At 40.5% G+C, this 19947-nt stretch overlaps 1 protein-coding gene across 2 annotated transcripts in view; it reads left to right on the plus strand.

The window, feature by feature from the left end:
* Positions 1–19947, plus strand: part of Ero1b (endoplasmic reticulum oxidoreductase 1 beta) — a 76469-nt gene that overhangs the window by 15341 nt on the left and 41181 nt on the right. For both annotated transcript variants that reach the window (XM_045153239.1, XM_045153240.1), the window contains exons 3-6: positions 6132–6215; positions 7081–7122; positions 8854–8936; positions 12360–12433. In XM_045153239.1, the coding sequence (XP_045009174.1) occupies positions 6132–6215; positions 7081–7122; positions 8854–8936; positions 12360–12433 (283 nt within the window). The remainder of the gene's footprint in view (positions 1–6131; positions 6216–7080; positions 7123–8853; positions 8937–12359; positions 12434–19947) is intronic.

Raw genomic sequence — 19947 nt, forward strand, 5'->3', positions numbered from 1 at the left:
TAGACATAGCTTTTGGGAGGAAAGGGGTTCATTTCAGACTTACAGAGTCCAGGGAATACAATCAATGGCAGAAGGAACTGGCTTTCTTTCATAAATCCAAGCAGATAGCACCACCAGCAAGCATGAACCAAATCACCAGAACTCAAACTGCTCTCCATACACCTTTGGGCTGCACTTCACAGCCCATGGTGACATGCACCCTAAGCAGGGATCTCTACCTGTTAGGGACTTAAATAGGAAGTTCAATTTTAATAAAACACCCAAGTCTAATGGGGCCATACATTCAAACTACCACACTCCCCAAGTAAATATTTTAATTAAATGTGATCCTTATAAAAGTGCCAATGTGTTTATGGTCTCATGAAGCTAGACAAGTTGTCACCAGCTAGGTTTCCTGAGAAGCCAACTAAGTCAGTGATTGGTGTGCAATTAGGTAATTGCACAATGACTTGGAGAAGGAGAAAAAAGTATAGGAGTTAGGTCATGTAAAGGGAGAATTCAATCCTTGTTAGAAATGTCAACTGTAGTGTGACATCTTGGTGTGTCCCTTTGCAATTGTCTTTTGAGCTTGTTGGGTCTGGATTTCTATTCCCAAGGTTTAGGAAGTTTTCTGTGATTATTTGAGTAAGATTTTCTGTTTCCTCTTCTTGTGGTACTCTGATAATGTGTGTTATTTGGCTTGATTGTCTTAGAACTCACTTAGGTTGTCTCCATTCTTTTTTCTTTTTACTCCTTAGCCTGGTTGGGTCACTGTCTTCATGTTTGCTAATCCTTATTCTGCTTGTTTGCTAATGAATTCCTCTATTGAATTTTTAAATTGTTACTGTAGTCTTCATCCTGTTGAGTTTTTGTTTATTTTATTTTATTTTTGATTTTTCAAGGTAGGGTCTTGTTCTAGCACAGGCTGACCTGAAATTCATGCAGTCTCAGGGTGGCTTTGAACTCACGTAGACATGTAATCTCAGGGTGGCCTCAAACTCATGTAGATCCTCCTACCTCTGCCTCCCACGTGCTGGGATTGAAGGTATGTGGCACCATGCCTGGCTCTTTTTTTTTTTTTTTTTTTTTTTTCAAGAAAAGAGAGAAAGAGAAAGAAAGAAAGAGAATGGACACACTAGGGCTTCTGGTTGCTGCAAACAAAGTCCAGATGCATGCACCATTTTGTGCATCTGGCTTTATGTAGGTACTGGGAATCTAACCCAGGTGCTTGGGCTTTGCAGGCAACCACCCTTACCTGTTTGGCCATCTCTCCAGTCCTTCTTGTTGTTGTTGTTTTTAATGCTTCCTATTTCTTTGTTGCAGTTGTTTTTTTTTAATGTTCTTTTACCTTAGTAAGACTCTTTATGACTGTCTTTCAGATATCCTGCCAAGCAAATCACACGTCTCCCTTTAATTAGCATCAGCTTCTGGAGATGTGTATTACTTTATTTGGAACATGTTCCTCTGTTTCTTCAGGTTTCTTGACTGTTGTTGGTCTCTGTGCACTCTATAGGAGAACCATCCCTTCCGTGATGATCTATCTTTCTGACTCTAGTCTTGTGTAAAAGATGTTCCTTCCTCATCAGTGTGGCCACATACTGAGAATGCTGCTCTGCTGCTTTCCAAACGACTCTGTTGTTTGTGCCCTCAGGAAGTTTGTGTCAAGTCCTGATGTGGCCTTGAGAGATGTGAGATCAAAGCCAGTATCTTCGGGCAAACTTCACAGGCTGTGTGTTAGGTATGTGTCCTAATTGTTTCTTTACAAGGAAGCTAGAAAGCTAGAGTTCATTTTCTCTTCATTCTACCCCATATCAAGGAGCGGTTTTGTGGCAGATACTCATTTCCAGATTAGATTGCTCACTTGACCTTTGGGGGAAGAGCTGCTGAATGTTTACAGGATCCAAAGTTCCCTTTATGGGGGGCTGGAGAGATGGGTCAGCAGTTCAGGTACTTACCTGAAAAGCCTAAAACCCGGGTTCAGTTCCCCAGAACCCACGTAAAGCCAGATGCACAATGTAGCAAATGCATCTGGAGTTCATTTGCAGTGGCTGGAGGCCCTGGCATACCTATTCTGTCTGTCTTCTATCTCTCTGCTTGCAAATAAATAAATAAGAATATTTTTTTAAGCTGGTTGTGGTGGTGCATGCCTTTAATCCTAGCTCTTTTGAGGCAGAGGTAGGAGGATTACGTGAGTTCAAGGCCACCCTGAGACTACATAGTGAATTCTAGGTCAGCCTAGACTAAAGTGAGATCCTGCCTTGAAAAACAAAAACAAAAAGAAAAAAATTAAGTTCCTTTTGTGTTCTCTGGGTCTAGGAGACTTGGGGCTAAAGAGTTCTGTTAGGTTATTTAGGAGCCGGTCCTTGGGTGGAGGCTGTCCTGGATGGTCAGTACATATAGAAATTGCAGGAGAGTCAGAGGATCTGGATTTATTGCTAGAGCCAGCCAAGGAAAGTTTGCAGGCGCCTACTTCCAGAAGTCTTTTGCCCTCTAACAGGAGGAGCCTTTGGTCGGAATTCATCACTGAAGGCAACTGTGAGGGAGGCATAGCCAGTGCCCACCTCCCTTTCAAGCATAGAGAGGTCTCTCTGTGAAGAGAGAAACATGTCTTAGTTGCAAGGCAGGGGGTATCCCTCCCATCCTTGCTGATAGAAGTATTTCCTCTGAAAGACTGATGGGCTAGATTTGCCTTGGAAGGGCTTCCACATACTGGCATGTTAGAGGGCTGAATGGCACTAGGATGCTAAGAAAGCACCCAACCAAACTCTTTTCCAGTGGTGAATTAGAAGCTGGGCTTAATCCTGGAGCTGTACTTGTTTGGGTTCAGAATATCTCTGTGTTCTTAGAGTTCTTTAGAGAAGTCTTATGGTACCTTGTTCCTGTTGTTGCTCAAGTTGTTGATTCAGGGCCAAACCCTCTGGCTGGGACTTTGGAGACTGAGATCTCTATGTGGTATAAGCCCCTTGCACCTTGGGGAGCAGCTGGTAGTTTGGTTTCCTTCCTGACTCTAAAGTATGGTGCTAGTGTAGTAATGAGTCTCTACTTTCCTGCTTGCTTCATGTAGGATTTTTTTTCCTGCATTCTGAAGAGCTCTAATCCAGTGTGTAGGTGTTTGCCTAGTGTATCTACCATCCTGACATCACTCTGTTGCTGAAGTCATCCCTAGTTCTAAGTATACTTTTCAACCTATGTGTATGTATGACATATGTATGTATGTGTGATTGTAGAGTGTATGTGCACCCTGATGTGCATGTGGAGGTCAGAGAACCTCGGAGGTTGGTCCTTGCTTCCAACCTTATTTGTGGCAGAATTCCTTATTTGCTGTTGTATTCACCAGGCTAGCTGGCTCATGAGCTCAGGGAGTCTCTGTCTCTGCTTCCCATCTTTGTGTAGGAGCACTGGGATTATAGATGCATTGCTACCATATCTGCCTTCACCTGGGTTCTGTGGATCCTTGCGCTGAGCAGCAAGTACTTTATTCACTGAGTCCTCTCCAGCCCTCAAGTATTTTTTGAAGTTTTCAGAAGTGTCTTATTTGAGGTGAGAAAGGGAGGAGTCAAAAGATCATTTCAAGTTTTAAGGCTGAGGAGCTACGGTGATGAAGTTACCATTTATAAAGAAAGCAAGAATGGGGCTGGAGAGATGGCTTAGTGGTTAAGCGCTTGCCTGTGAAGCCTAAGGACCCCGGTTCGAGGCTCGGTTCCCCAGGTCCCACGTTAGCCAGATGCACAAGGGGGCGCATGCGTCTGGAGTTCGTTTGCAGAGGCTGGAAGCCCTGGTGCGCCCATTCTCTCTCTCCCCCTCTATCTGTCTTTCTCTCTGTGTCTGTCGCTCTCAAATAAATAAATAAATAAGTGAACAAAAAAAAAGTAAAAAAAAAAAAAAAAAAGAAAGAAAGCAAGCAAGAATGACCAGAGGAAAAGCCCAGTTTGGGTCTGCTACCTGTGAGGGGCTGTGACTGCCCCATGGAGAGGTGAAGGAGGAAGGAGCTCAAGAGAGATGTCCCCCAAATGTGGCATGTTGCTTCGCACTCCTTCGTCTGTGGACAGTCTCACTTCCTACCTGTAAATCTCCATGTAGAGCACCTCCAATCCTACCCAATTCACTTGTCCCCAGAAGTAGAGTTGGTGACTCTCTTACATGCTACCAGTCTCTCTCCTGCCTTTCCCTCTCTGTGTCTAGTGTAGGCATTGTTCCTGCATATATGTGTTGTGGTGCCTGTGGTAGATCCTAGGCACTGGGGATAAAGTAATAAGGCAGAATTTCAGTCATTACAGGGTAGAGTGCAGATGATGCATAAGCAAACAGGTCATACTCAGGCAGTGCTAGGTGCTGTAAAAATACGCAGCAAACATTGAGATGGCAGTTGTATCCTAAGTACTGCTTTAGGGAGTTTGTTTCTGCTGAGGTAATACTGGAGAGAAATCTGAATGAAGTGGAACAGCAGGCCATGTATAGGAACAGTACTGCAGGCAAACAGAATAGCTAGTGTAGAGCTTTGAGACATTGGGAGATTGGGGTGTGCCTAGCATGAAGGCCAGGTGATGGACAGAGTCAAAGGCTGGCAACTGCCAGGTTAGTTTATAGTGCTTGTAGAGCTGTCATGGATTTGAGTTTATAATAAGGGTAGTGAGAGTCACAGGATAATTTTGAGCAGAGATTGGTAGGATCTTTGTTTTTTGAGGTAACTATTGGCTGTGTACAATACATTGTAGTAGGAGGAGGGAGACTATTGCATGTAGCTTCCACAGGAGACAAGTGGTGACCATGGAGATGAAAAGTAGACAACCCACTTAGTGAAGGGGAAGAACAAAAAGGAAGGAACATGGGCAGTGCATCTCTAAATCCTGGTGAATTGCTAGTTCCCTATTGTGTGCAGAGTATGGAAGTTCAGAGTGTTACCCTATAATCTCTCCCTCTCTCTACCCCTCTCTCCTTTCCCTATAGCTTATCAGCCAGACTGCTGGTTGTCAGTTCTCAGCACAGCCCAAGCTCTCAGTCACCTTACCCACATGCACACCTCCTCCAGCTTTCATTCATCCTAAAGCATGACTATCTGAGAGCCCACCCTCCACCAGCCCCATTAGAAAACTCTGGATTTTTTTTTGTGGAGGATTAACTACAACTTGCAATCAAGAGGATATGCAAATAATTGATACCTGCTTTCTTCAGGAAATTATGTTCCAGGAAAGTTCTTCCACTTCTCTTTGTCCTTGAGGCTAGCCCAGTGTCTAACTCATGGTAGGTGCTAGTGCACAATAGTTATGGAAGTGGTTGCACCAAGGTACCCTGATGCTAAGGTTTGGTGCTGGGTGCCATTAAAGTGATCCTCAGATACTGTCCAGTGATAGCAGTGCTCCAGGTGAGCAGGGAACTTCTTGATGTTGTTCTCTTTCCAAGCGTCAGAGAACTAATGCCCTTTTGAGACTTTGTATATGTATGCATGTTTGTGTTTATGCAGGTGTATGTGTGTGGGGGTGCATGTGCACATCAGTGCAGAGGCCAGGAAACTCAGCCTAAGGTGGAACTCCCATTTTTTTGGGACAGTCTCTCTCACTGGCCTGGAACTTACCTAATTGGGCTAGACTAGATGGCCAGCGATATGCCTGACTCTGCCTCCCCAGTGCTGGGGTTACAGGCATGTACCATCCTGCCACACCTATTTTACATGGGTTCTTGAGATAGAACTCAGGTCCTTACGCTTGCAAGGCAAGCACTTTGCTAAGCTATTACCCCAATTCCTAGCCACTTATTTTAAAAAAATTATGGGCTCTTAGGGTGCCTGAAAAGTTGTCATTTGGGCTGGAGAGATTGCTCAGTGGTTGAATCACTTCCTTGCAAAGTCTGATGGACTAGGTTTTATTCCTCAGTACCCATGTAATGCCAAATGTGCAGAGTGGCACATGCATCTGGAGTTTGTTTGCAGCAAGTGGCCCTGGTGTGTCCATTATCTATCTCTCTTTCTCTCTCCGTGCAAATATTTTTTTTTAAAAAATGTGATTATTTAATATCTGACCTGTGTAGGTGTGACAAGGATAGGACGTTTGTCCTTCACAGTCATCATGTCATTGGCACCCAGCACATTGACCTGTAGGAAACATTGTGTAGTTATCATGCACATTTACTGACAAAAATTTGTTATTTCTCTCAAGGTTAATCTGAAGCGACCATGTCCATTCTGGGCAGAAGATGGCCACTGCTCAATAAAGGACTGTCATGTGGAGCCCTGTCCAGAGGTATAATGAGGAAAAGTAAAATCAATATGGGAAAACTTGCTTTTTCTTTGACTTTTTTGGTTTGTTTGTTTGTTAGAGGTAGGGTCTCATTCTGGTCCAGGCTCACCTGGAATTAACTATGTAGTCTCAGGGTGGCCTCCAACTCATGGTGCTCCTCCTACCTCTGCCTCCCAAATGCTGAGATTAAAGGTGTGCACCACCCCACCCGGCCTTCTTTGACTTTTCTAGATAAATATAACTTCTATGTTTTAGGCTAAGATCTTTGGATCTGGATTGACAGACTCATGGTTCTAGCTGTTCTGATCAAATTCTTGAAGGCTTACTCTGTATTTACAAAGATGGGCCTAGTATTGCACACATTACCCACCATATCTGGCTAGCTCATAGTATATTGGTATATATTTCTAAATTGTTTATTCTTAAATTAGAATAATCAGTCATTTTCTGTCTGCAATGGATTATATCCTCTCTTATGTTCCATTTCCAGTAGGAAGCACAAATGTTTGTTCATCTAAGAAACTACATGGGAAGTAAAATACATATACATTTACAGATCAAGTTTCCTTTCCCTTCTCTTTTCCCCAATAACAACAACTATCCCTTTTTTTAAAAAAAAAATTTATTCATTTATTTGCAAGCAGAGAGAAGAGAGACAGATAGAGAATGGGCACACCAGGGCCTGTAGCCACTGCAAGCAAGCTCCAGACACATGTGTCCCTTGTGCATCTGGGTTACATGGGTCCTGGGAATCAAACCGTGGTCCTTTGGCTTCACAGGCAAATGCCCTAACCGCTAAGCCCTCTCTCCAGCCCCAACTATACCTTCTTACTGATTCTCTAAGTAATGTTGTTGTTGTTCCTTTAAGAGCAAAATTCCAGTGGGAATTAAAGCCAGCCATTCTAATAAGGTGAGTCACTTTTCTTCCTTGAATATTTCTGGTTATGTAGCCAAATTTACAATTTCCATACTTGCCAGTGGTACTGTAGATAACTATAATACCATTAATTGGGAATGGAGACATTTGGTGTCAGAATTCCAGATCCCTAATTGTTGAAACAAACATGTGTGCCTAGCTTCTTTAAATTACTTGCTTGTGGAACCTATAGCTAGAAGAACTCTCTATAACTGCAGTGATGATCATATACTCTCTCTTTTTTTTTTTTTTTCTTCAAGGTAGGATCTCACTGTAGCCCAGGCTGAGCTGGAATTCACTAGGTCATTTCAGGGTGGCCTTGAACTCATGGCGATCCTCCTACCTCTGCCTCCCAAGTGCTGGGATTAAAGGCATGCACCACCATGCCCGGCTGTTTTTCTTTTTCATTTATTTACTTATTTATTTATTGGTTTTTTTAAGGTAAGGTTCCACTCTAGACAAGGCTGACTTGGAATTCATTGTGTGGTCTCAGGGTGGCCTCAAACTCATGGGGATCCTCCTACCTCTGCCTCTTGAGTGCTGAGATAAAAGGTGTACAGCACCACACCCAGTGGAGTTTTTCTTTTTATGCGAGAGGGGAAGAGAGAATTGGCATGCCAGGTCCTTTAGCCACTGCAATCAAACTCCATGTGTGTGTGCCCCTTGTGTGCATGGTCAACCTTGCATGCTTGTGTCACTGTATGTCTGGCTTATGGGGGACCTGGAGAGTCCAACATGAGTCCTTAGGCTTTTTAGGCAAGTGCTTTAACCACTAAGCCATGTCTCCAATCCTCATCTGGTGTTTTATCCATAGCTGTTTTTAGTCTTTTGTTCGGCTAGTCTACCTGTTACATGTAGGGTTATATGGGATGGAGAAAATAAGAGAGGTTTTTTTTTTTTTTTTTTTTTTTTTTTCAAAGAGAGAGAAAGAGAGAGAATGGGCACACCAGGGCCTCCAGCCACTGCAAATGAACGCTGGATGCATGCACTTGAACTGCCCTGTAACACCTTTCTAATTTATTCTTCTTCCACCCTCTCCAGAACCAGCCACTTTCCTGAAATGTCGTTATGTGGTTTTCCTCTTATTGTATAGGCACCATTCTGTGTAAAACTAAAATTTTAGGAATACATATTTCTCAGGTTGAAAAGTATGTTTTGTCTATTTCTGTTGCTACATGTACTACATGTCATTCATTCACCTTCATAACTGTATAATAGCCATTTGTGTGACTATGACACAGAGTAACCATTCCCCTGGTGGTGGACATTTCTGTTGTTTCCAGGTCCTTGCTGTTACAGCAAAGCACTGACATTTTTGTCTCTATTACTTTGTATACATATATATTGTGTACTGAGGAATAAGGTCTCAGTAATAGGATTATGTATTTTTGATTTATATATGTGTGTGACATATTTGTATATATGTGTTTATTATGTATTTTTATAATTCTATATTTATCTTTAGCAAATTTTTTCCCAAACACGTTTTCTCAGTTTATGCCATCACCAGCACACTAATACTAATTGTTTAACTTTAATATCTTTGCTTGCTTAGTTGGTGGAAAATTTGTGCCTTGTTTTTGTTAGTATATTTTAAAGGTGTTAAAGATTTTGATAAGCAGGTATCTGTAGGTACTGGATATCACCATTACTGGGTTCTGCTAGTGGAAGCTGAGGAAGAGAAGACAGTGTTACTCAACTTATTTGTTACAAATTTCCTTATAGTACTTGAAGGTGGCAAATAACACCAAAGAACTAGAAGACTGTGAGCAAGCTAGTAAGCTGGGAGCCGTCAACAGCACATTAAGGCAAGTTTGGTCTTAGTCATACTAGGAATATTTTACTTGTGTTAGTTTTTTGTGATTTTAATGAAATGTGTTTATTAACCATTATTTTCAACTAATAACTTTTAAAAATAAAGTTACTTTTTACCCAGAATTCCATAAGCTTTGCCTCTTTTTGACTGATGTGTTCTCAGATTGCTACAATTTATTATCAGTAATAAATCTATTTGAAAGTGGAAATTTAGGGCTGGAGAGATGGCTTAGCAGTTAAGGCCTTTGCCTGCAAAGCCTAAGGACTCATGTTCTATTCTCCAGGTCCCACATACACCAGATGTAGTGATGCAAGCATGCAAGGTCACCAAGGGGGCACACACATCTGGTGTTTCATTACAGTAGCTGAAGGCCCTGGCATACCAATTCATTTTCTCTCTCTCTCTCATTAAAAAAAAAAAAAAGGAGCCAGGCGCGGTGGCGCATGCCTTTAATCCCAGCACTCGGGAGGCAGAGGTAGGAGGATTGCCATGAGTTCAAGGCCACCCTGATATGACAGAGTTAATTCCAGGTCAGCCTGGACCAGAGTGAGACCCTACCTTGAAAAACCAAAAAAAAAAAAAAAAAAGGCCAGTCTGTTGGGCTTGCCTCAAAAAAAGTAAAAATTTGGATTACTTAGCTAGAACTTATGGGTCCATTCTTGAACATTTTGGGAATAGGAGCATTAGCTTCATACAAGGTCATCTACAAGTAGTAATCAGTCTGTATTTCCACTAAAAAGAATTGTTAGCTTAAGTGTTACAGATTTTTTTTTTTAATATTCTAAGCAGAAACTCACTTTTCAGGGCTACCATAATTAATACAGAATCTGATAATAAAATAATGAATGTAATCTGTAATTAAGAATACAGCATTACAAATATTCTTAACTTTCGTTTGTTTAGGTTTATATTTATGTATTATGATTGCAACTAACTCATATTTGTTAAAAGCTTATTACCTTAATATTAAAAAAAATTCTTAATGTAAGAAGTTAAAAGGTAATATAGTAACCTGCCTTACAAATTAAAAGTAAACATTTGATATTGTGTGTTATTTTTAATTTGTTTTGTGGTTCTGTTCATTGAACCCAAGGCCTCAACCATATTACGCAAGTGCTCTACCATAGAACATTATCCCTAGATCTTTTGTCATGTTTTATAAGAACCAAGAAACATTATGGGTAAATTTAAAATACTGTATGGTGTTATACGCTAATCCTATTTTCTTAAAACTTTGTCCTTAGGGTAACTGTTGTTATACATTTGGTGTGTATACAGTCCTTGTTTTTGCTTTTATATTTATAAAAATATGTAGTTTTATTTTTCCTTATGTAAATGATATAGTACCATATCTAATATTCTGCATCTTTTCTCTTTGATTATAAACTTGTTTTTTTTTTAGGTTTGTCCATGTTGGAACAGATTTGTCTCATTCTTTTTCCTGATGGATATTTTCATCATGTAAAAAATATATTTTGTCTGATCTCCCAGTGGGCATTTAGGCTCTTTTCATTTTATTTATTTTTATCAAAAAGAGAGAAGGGGGGAGAATTGACACACCAGGGCCTCCACCCACTGTAATCGAACTCCAGTGTGTATGCCATCTTGTGCTTATGTGCAGCCTTGCATGTTTGCATCACCTAGTGCATTTGGCTTACATGGGATCTAGACAGTTGAACATGAGCCTTAAGGCTTCACAGGCAAGCGCCTTAACTGCTAAGCCATCTTTCCAGCCCTCATTTTTTTTTTTTTTTAACTTCTGAAAACCATGTCACCTTGAGCATTCCTGAATATTTTTTGTTTTGTTTGCCCATCAGAAGTAAAATAGCTAATCTTGTCACTGTTCATTGCATCTGGTCTTGATGTTGCCTAGTGGTGCTCCAATGTGCTTGTGTCTCTGTTTGCTGCATTTGGGACAGAGAGCTTGTTTTGGCCTTGCCCATTCTTTTTTTAAATGTTAATATTATTTATTTATATGCAATGAGGAAGAGAGAGAGAATATGAATATGAATTGGTGCACCAGGGCCTCTTGCCACTGCAAACAAACTCCAGATGCGTGTGCCACTTTTAAGCATCTGGCTGTATGGGGATACTAGGGAATCGAACTTGGGCCACCAGGCTGTATAAGCAAGCACCTTTAACTGCTGAGTCATTTCTCTAGCCCAGGACTCACCTATTCTTGCTGAAGACTGCTCATGTTTTGAGATGAATTAATATTTAGATGCTGGTAAGAAGGTACATTTTAAAACTCTCTTGGGGGCATTTGAATCTTTCTTGTTCAAGAAATTAATGCCCACATGTACCAAGCACTGTTGTGGTGTACTAGGAGTATAGTAGCTCATGTGATGGGCCAGATTTTTGTTCTCATGTGGTATAATCCTTTCAGGGAAAACACACAATAGCACAATACATGAGAAGTAAACAAGATGTTGAATTCTGAGGAGAAAAATAAGGGAGAATAGAGGTCTTGAAAAGGGATGACACTTAAATTGCATGGCTGAGGATTAGCATTGAAGAAGGGGAAGGCTTAAGCCATCACATGGCTGCTTGAGGACCCCAGGAGTGATGTGACATGTTAGTGAAGAGGCTTGGGGGCCACACAGGGATCAAGGGCAAAGTCCTAGAGGACAAGGTCCACAGCTGCCAGAATGGAGGCAGATGTCAGGATGGGGTTGATCTCGTTCAACCTTAATGGGACTTGTGAGAGTATTGTCTTTAAACTGTGGAAGGAAAAGCAAAGGGAGTGGCTAGAGCACAGGATCCAGGGCATGTGAATGAATTCAGGCCATGGATGAGTATAGGGATCCAGGGAAGGCACTGATGGCCTAACTTAGATGGGTGATGGCAGTGGAGGTGCTAAGAAATGGATGGTGAAGGTGTATGTGAGGGCAGAGCTGGCAGGGTTTCTGAAGAATTCCATCTGAGGTATGAGAAAGCCAGGATATTTCTTGAAGTCTAAAGACTGCAGCTGTAGAAGGGGCACTGCTAGGGACATTTGCCTCTGCAGGTTTTACGTGTGTATTGGAGAATCAAACCTAGGCTGTCAGGCTTTACAAGCAATTATCTTTAACCACTGAGCAATCTCCTGAGCCTCATTATTAAAATTTATATGTTATTTGAAAAGGTCACCTTGATTTTTGTATTTTGTTACCTACTAAGTGTCCTTGTTAATTAAATTTTAGTTAAGATGATTATTGAACTATGGCTAACAATATTTTAATGTAATTAAGAATTAAATGTATCATGGAAATTATTGTCTATTTTTATATAATTTGCTTTTATTCCTTTATATAACTACGAAAAGAATTTGTGTCATCTAATAAAAAAGTGACTTCTATTTTAATTACATTAAAATATAATAAAAATTTCAACTTGAAATGTAATTCTTTTTTTTTTGAATTCCTCCTTTCCATAGTAATCAAAGCAAAGAAGCTTTCATTGATTGGGCAAGATACGACGATTCACAGGATCACTTCTGTGAACTTGATGGTAATAATAAAATACACTATTATGATTAAATTATTTTAACCCTTTTATAAGACAGTCAGTGAACACATGATGTGAATTACAGCTTTGACATTGGATTTTGCTTCAGAGATCTTATTGTTCCTGACATTTATTGCAAGCCTGTTTGAGGCCCTGTATTAAGGGCCTTAAATACATTTCTTGTGATCTTTAGAAATACCTTAGTAAGTATGTAATATTTCATACCTGAGAAATCTGAATCTCACACAGATGAAATAATTTTCCAGGATCACATAATATCAGGAAACTGAGTCAGGATTTAGTCCTAGATCTGAGTCAAAAACTGCATTGGAGCTGGGCATGGTGGCGCATGCCTTTAATCCCAGCACTTGGGAGGCAGAGGTAGGAGGATCACCGTGAGTTCAAGGCCACCCTGAGACTACAAAGTTAATTCCAGGTCAGCCAGGACCAGAGTGAGACCCTACCTCAAAAAAACAAAACAAAACTGCATTGTTTCTATTCTAACATGCCATCCCCTTCAGTTCTAGTTCTGTGAATGTACTATAATAATGTTTACACTTAAAACTCATAAAGATGTCCTATAGTACTGGGGAAATCTCTCACTTGAATTTCCTACCACTCTCTCCAAGAACCCCGTGGGAATATGAAGACAGGACACTGACCAGCTCAGTAACCACCACTTATCTCAGCAAAAGACAATGGAAGAATTCAAAATTGTTGGTCTGTAGGAAGATATTTCAGTATACTGTGCAGGCTAAAGTCATTCATTTGGGCTGTTCGGTTTTACCTTGGAGTTGCTAAATTTTGGGTCAGAAAGAGTTTGGAACTCAACCTGCATAGTGGGTAATAGACAACAAAAACTTCTCTGAACTCTTTAAAGATCTAAAGTGATCATATAGCTTTCTAAAGATTTAAAAATGATTCCAGGTGGAATTCATGCACATTAAGTGGAGTTAATTTAGAGTGGGCTTGTAATATAGGGTAATAAATCAAGATGAATACTGGGAGATAGAGCATTGTTATTATGCCGGGGTGTCTGTCCCTTTAACATCGTGACATGACATTGACCTCTACAAATGTGTTGGGCCACATTCACAGCTATTCTGGGATGCATGTGGTCCATGGGGTGCAGGTTGGACATACCATGTTATATCATTTCAGCAATAATTTTTAAATATTTATTTATGTAAGAGAAAGAGGTAGGCATACACATACACACAATACATGAGAGAGAGAGAGAATGGGCACACTAGGGCCATTAGTCACTGCAAAAAACTCCAGATGCATGCACCACATTATGCATCTGGCTTTACATGGGTACTGGAGCCAGGCATGATGGGAGGCAGAGATAGGAGGATTGCCGTAAGTTTGAGGCCACCCTGAGACTTCATAGTGAATTCCAGGTCAGCCTGGGCTAGAACAAGACCCTACCTCGAAAAAAACAACAAGAAAAAAAAAACATGTGTACTGGGGGATCAAACTTGGGACCTTAGGCTTTGCAGGCAGGTGCCTTGACCATTGAGCCATCTCTCTGGCCTAGCAATAATTTTTTAATAGTTTTTATTGGGAGATTTAAACATGAACACACTTAAGATTGGTTGTACTCCCATTGGGTTATTGGTTTTTGTCCACTCTTCCTCACACCCCCCATTCCACTGAGAGCCTACATTAGTGGGGGATTGGTAATCACTGTGGGGTCATGAAGGCAGTAGTTGGTTCCTTGGAGAGGACAATACCTCACAATATACTCTCCACCCTGTGGCTCTATATTCTTTCTTCCCCCTCTTTCATAATGTTTCCTGATCCTTAGAAAGCATGTTAGAAGTCTCCTTTACACTAAAAAAGCTTGAAACTGCTTCTTATTTTCTGCTTTGATGAGTTTTGAGTCCCTCAATTTCTATTGCCATCTTCCTAGAAAAGGTTCTTTGACTGTCAGTGAGAGCTGCACTCATAGTTAATCTGCTAGCTCCTTTATAATGTTTCCTGGACCTTGGCAGATGTGATAGAAATGACTTATTCAGTACTGCGCACTAGGCTTTCTCTATCTGTTATTTGGATGGATTCTTCAGTCTCTTGGTATTTGCCACCATCTGTAAAAAGCAGATTCTCTAACAAAGGGTGAGAGCAGCATTGATCAGAGGGGCTAAACACATCTAGAATGGTGTTTGATTGGCATAACCTCCATTTAGCCAAGGAAAAATGGAAACTTCACTCTGGGGGGTCTTTGATCTTCCAAGCCATAGGATGCAAACTTGGTTTTCAGTACCAGGCATGAATTCTTTCCCACTGAGCAGGCTTCATGTCCAGTCAAACTGCAGTTGATTACTCCCATAACTTAATGTGCCACCATTGGGACCATTCAAGATTTTAAAAAAATTATTCCATATGTGACATTTCCTACATGTATATAATATATTTTGGTCTTCTTCCCCACAATTACCTTCTCTTATCCCTCCTCCCATTAATATTCTTCCCCTCTTACTTTCATGCCTTTTTAAAACCCATTGAGTTTAATCAGGGTTTCTTTCATGGTCATGGGTGGGAGATTATTTACTGTGGAATGGGCAGCTCAATGGTGGCCATACTGCTGATGAGCCTGACTTCTCTCCCAGCAACCATTACCTAATCTGGGAAGTGTGTGTGGGCCTCAGGAATCCTTCCCCCATCATTGGTGAGGTATTGACCAGCTCACTCTTAATGCAGGAAACCACAGCTGCTGTGAATAAATTATTCAGAAAACAGCATTTCACAGCCCTCCCCCCTATTCTCCTGCTCCAACATTCTTTCTGCTTCTTCCATGAGGTTCCGTGAGCCTTGAAGGGACTGGTGTGAATATCCTGTTTGAGGCTGAGCTCATAGCAGTCACTTATTCTTGGCAGGTTTGCCAGCTAGGGATTTCTGCACTAATCACTGCCCATTGTATTAAGAAACTTCTGTGATGGAGGGCTCAAGCAGTGCTGTTTTATGGGAACATAGATATGTAGAAGGCAGTTTGACATGCTGTTAATTTAGTATAACCAAAGTAGTAGGTTGCCAATTAGGCCTCTGTCCCTGACCATGTGATTTTGGTTAGATTTTTTAGAACTAGACATGAATTCCCTCCTGTGGAGTGTGTCTCAAATCCAATCAGAAAGCAGCTGGGATGTGGTAGTGTGGTTGAGAAGTCTAAGATGCTAGGTTTAAAAATGGTTGGTTACTCCCATAACATTTATGCCACTATTTCATCAGTGGGCTCACCTTGCTAGGCAAGTTGCTTGTGGAATACACAGGGTCCACAGCTGGATAGGACTGTTGGTGGCTTTTCTCCCCTAGCAGCTTGCATAGTTCCTTCTGGTAGAAAGAAAGCTGGCAGGGGGGAAACTTCCAATTCAGTTCCAGCTTGCTTTTCCTGTGTCCTTCAATTGAAACAGGGTTTCTTCAGCAATGGGGCTTACCATCTAGCTTTGGTGGGCCAACCAAGAGCAGTGACAATAGCCTATATTGTTGAAGGGTTTCTATCACTTCGCTGGCCAACAGTTCATTGGGAGGTATCTCATCCCTGGCATTAGAATGTATGATTACTAGCCTGTAGCTTCTGGGAGCAACTTTATCCACCCACGTAGGGGACCTTTGTCCAAATACTTTTTAAAATATTTGTATTTTAGTGCCTGTAGGGAGATGACTTATCAGTTAAAGGAACTTGCTTGAAAAGTCTGCTGGCCTAAGTTCATTTCCCCAATACCCACATAAAGCCAGATGCACAAAGTGGCACATGAGCCTGGACTTTGTTGGCAGTGGCAAGAGGCCCTGGCACACCAAGTCTCATTCATTTATATTCTTTCTCTCTCTGTCTCTCTCTCATAAATTAAAAATTATATTTTAATTGGCTTACACAATAGTATGTTTTAGTATGGTTTATTAACATATCCTTATTTTTTATTCATTTACTAGAGAGAGAAACAGAGTGAGTATGGATATATCAGGGCCTCCTGCTACTGAAAACAAACTCCAGATGCATGTGCCACTTTGTTCTTCTGTCTTAATGTGGTTACTGGGGACATAAACCCAGGCCATCGGGCTTTGTAAGCAAGAGCTTTTAACTGCTGAGCCATCTCTCTAGCCCATACCCTTAGTTTTGCTTCATCTTCTTCCCACCATCTCTTCTCTTCCTCATCCCTTTATCTCCCTATCCCTGCATAAACCTTTCCCTGCTACTATTGCTTTCCTCTACTTTCATGTCACACATGTTCTATTACCGCTTTTGAAACCTCCCGCCATGCTCCCATTCTGTCTTCTAGGCCTCTACCAACACTCTGATAGCCACAAATCTAGAGTCCACATATGAGTGAGAACATGCATCATTTTTCTTCCTCAGCTTGTTACCTCACTCAGTTTGAACACTTCTAGTTCCGTCCATCTTTGTGAAATTTTCAAATTTTCATTTTGCTTTACTGTTGAACAAGCTCCATTGTGTGAAGATATGCCACATGTTCATAATCCACTGACAGGTGTCTAGGCTGATTGCATTTCCTAGCTAATGTGAGTACAGCAGCAGTAACCATAGTTGAGCAAGTATCTCTGAAGTAGAGTGTAGAGTCTTTAAGGTATGTGCCCAGGAGTGGTATAGCTAGGTCATAACGTGGTAAGTTGTATTTTGAGCTTTTTGAGAAATCTCCACACTGATTTCCATAATGGCTATACCAGTTTGCATTTCTACTAACAGTCAAGAAGGGTTCCTCTTCCCCTACATCTTTGTAGCATTTGTTGTCCTTTTTTTTTTTTTTTTTTTTTTTAATGGTAGCTATTTTTACCAGAGTGAGAGGGACTCTCAAAGTAGTTTTAATTTTAATTTTCCTGATAGCTATTTATATTGAGCATTTTCTTTCTCTTTCTTTCTTTCTTTTTTTTTTTCTGGTTTGGTTTTTCGAAGTAGGGTCTCATTCTGGTCCAGGCTGACCTGGAATTAACTATGTAGTCTCAGGGTGGCCTCGAACTCATGGCAATCCTCCTATGTCTGCCTCCCAAATGCTGGGATTAAAGGCGTGCACCAGCACGCCCAGCTATGTTGAACATTTTCTTAAATTTGTTAGCCATTTGTATAAGAAAGTTAATCCCAATCAAAATTTGAATGCCATTCTTCACAGAAATAGAAAAAATACTAGCATTCATATGAAAGCACAAAAACTCTCTTGTTTAATTACATTGCACATGTTTATATTGAGTTGCATCTTTTTTATGTACATATTAATGGTCTGTCAGATGTATTGCTGGTAAAGATTTTGCTCCCATTCTGTAGGTTGCCTCCTCACTTGATTGACCATTTCTGCTGTGGAAAAGCTTTTTACTTTCAGTTGTTGACCTTATTTCCTGGAGCAACTGGAATCCTATTCAGAAAATTCTTGCCTATGCTTTGTGTACTCACAACTTTCCCTAGCAGTTTCATGGTTTTGGATCTTACATTTATGTCTTTGATCTAGTTGGAGTTGATTTTTTTTTAAGTTTTTATTAGCATTTTCCATGATTATTTTAAAAAATCCCATGGTAATTCCCTCCCTCCCCACCACCCACACTTTCCCCTTTGAAATTCCATTCTCCATCATATTACCTCCCCATCACAGTCATTGTAATTACATATATACAATATCAACCTATTAAGTACCCTCCTCCCTTCCTTTCTCTCCCCTTTATGTCTCCTTTTTAATATACTGGCCTCTGCTACTAAGTATTTTCATTCTCACGCAGAAGCCCAGTCATCTGTAGCTAGTATCCACATATGAGAGAGAACATGTGGCGCTTGGCTTTCTGGGCCTGGGTTACCTCACTTAGTATAATCCCTTCCAGGTCTATCCATTTTTCTGCAAATTTCATAACTTCATTTTTCTTGACTGCTGTGTAGAACTCCATTGTATAAATGTGCCACATCTTCATTATCCACTCATCAGTTGAGGGGCATTTAGGCTGGTTCCATTTCCCAGCTATTATAAATTGAGCAGCAATAAACATGGTTGAGCACGTATTTCTAAGAGGATGAGATGAGTCCTTTGGACTTTTGCCTAGGAGTGCTATAGCTGGGTCATAGGGTAGATCAATCTTTAGCTGTTTTAGGAACCTCCACACTGATTTCCACAATGGCTGGACCAGATTGCATTCCCACGAGCAGTGTAGAAGGGTTCCTGTTTTTCCATATCCCCGCCAACATTTATGATCATTTGTATTCCTGATGGTGGCCAATCTGACAGGAGTGAGATGGTATCTCAATGTAGTTTTAATCTGCATTTCCCTGATGGCTAGTGACGTAGAACATTTTTTTAGATGCTTATATGCCATTTGCATTTCTTCCTTTGAGAATGCTCTATTTAGCTCCATAGCCCATTTTTTGATTGGCTTGTTTGGTTCCTTATTACTTAACTTTTTGAGCTCGTATATCCTAGATATAAATCCTCTATCAGATATATAGCTGGCGAAGATTTTTTCCCATTCTGTAGGTTGCCTCTTTGCTTTTTTCACTGTGTCCTTTGCAGAGCAAAATCTTTGTAATTTCATGAGGTCCCAGTGATTAATCTGTGGTTTTATTGCCTGAGTAATTGGGGTTGTATTCAGAAAGTCTTTGCCAAGACCTACATGTTGAAGGGTTTCCCCTATTTTTTCCTCTAGCAGTTTCAGAGTTTCAGGTCTGATGTTAAGGTCTTTAATCCATTTGGACTTAATTCTTGTACATGGCGAGAGAGAAGAATCTATTTTCATCCTTCTGCAGATATATATCCAATTTTCCCAACACCATTTGCTGAAGAGGCTGTCTTTTCTCCAATGAGTATTTTTGACATTTTTATCGAATATCAGGTGGCTATAGCTACCTGGACTTACATCTGGGTCCTCTATTCTGTTCCACTGATCTACATGTCTCTTTTTGTGCTAGTACCACACTGTTTTTGTTACTATGGCTCTGTAGTATAGGTTAAAATCAGGTATGGTGATACCACCAGCCTTATTTTTGGTGCTCAGTAATATTTTAGATATTCGAGGTTTTTGTGATTCCAAATGAATTTTTGGATTGTTTTTTTCTATTTCCATGAAGAATGCTTTTGGAATTTTGATAGGGATTGCATTAAATGTGTAGATTGCTTTTGGTAAGATTGCCATTTTCACAATATTGATTCTTCCAATCCAGGAAAAGGGGATGTTTTTCCACTTTCTAGTGTCTTCTGCAATTTCTCGCTTGAGTGTTCTCATTGTAGAGATTCTTTACTTCCTTGGTTAGGTTTATTCCAAGGTGCTTTATTTTTTTTGATGCAATTGTGAATGGGAGTGATTCTCTGATTTCATCCTCTGTGTGTTTGTTGTTAGCATATAGGAAGGCTACTGATTTTTGTGTATTTATTCTGTATCCTGCTACATGGCTGTAGGTTTTGATCAGCTCTAACAGTTTGCTAGTAGAGTCTTTAGGGTCCTTTATGTATAGAATCATGTCATCTGCAAATAATGATAACTTGATCTCTTCCTTTCCAATTTGTATCCCTTTTATGTGTGTCTCTTGCCTT

The sequence above is a fragment of the Jaculus jaculus genome, chromosome 6, assembly GCF_020740685.1.
Source record: "Jaculus jaculus isolate mJacJac1 chromosome 6, mJacJac1.mat.Y.cur, whole genome shotgun sequence".
Lineage (NCBI taxonomy): Eukaryota > Metazoa > Chordata > Mammalia > Rodentia > Dipodidae > Jaculus > Jaculus jaculus.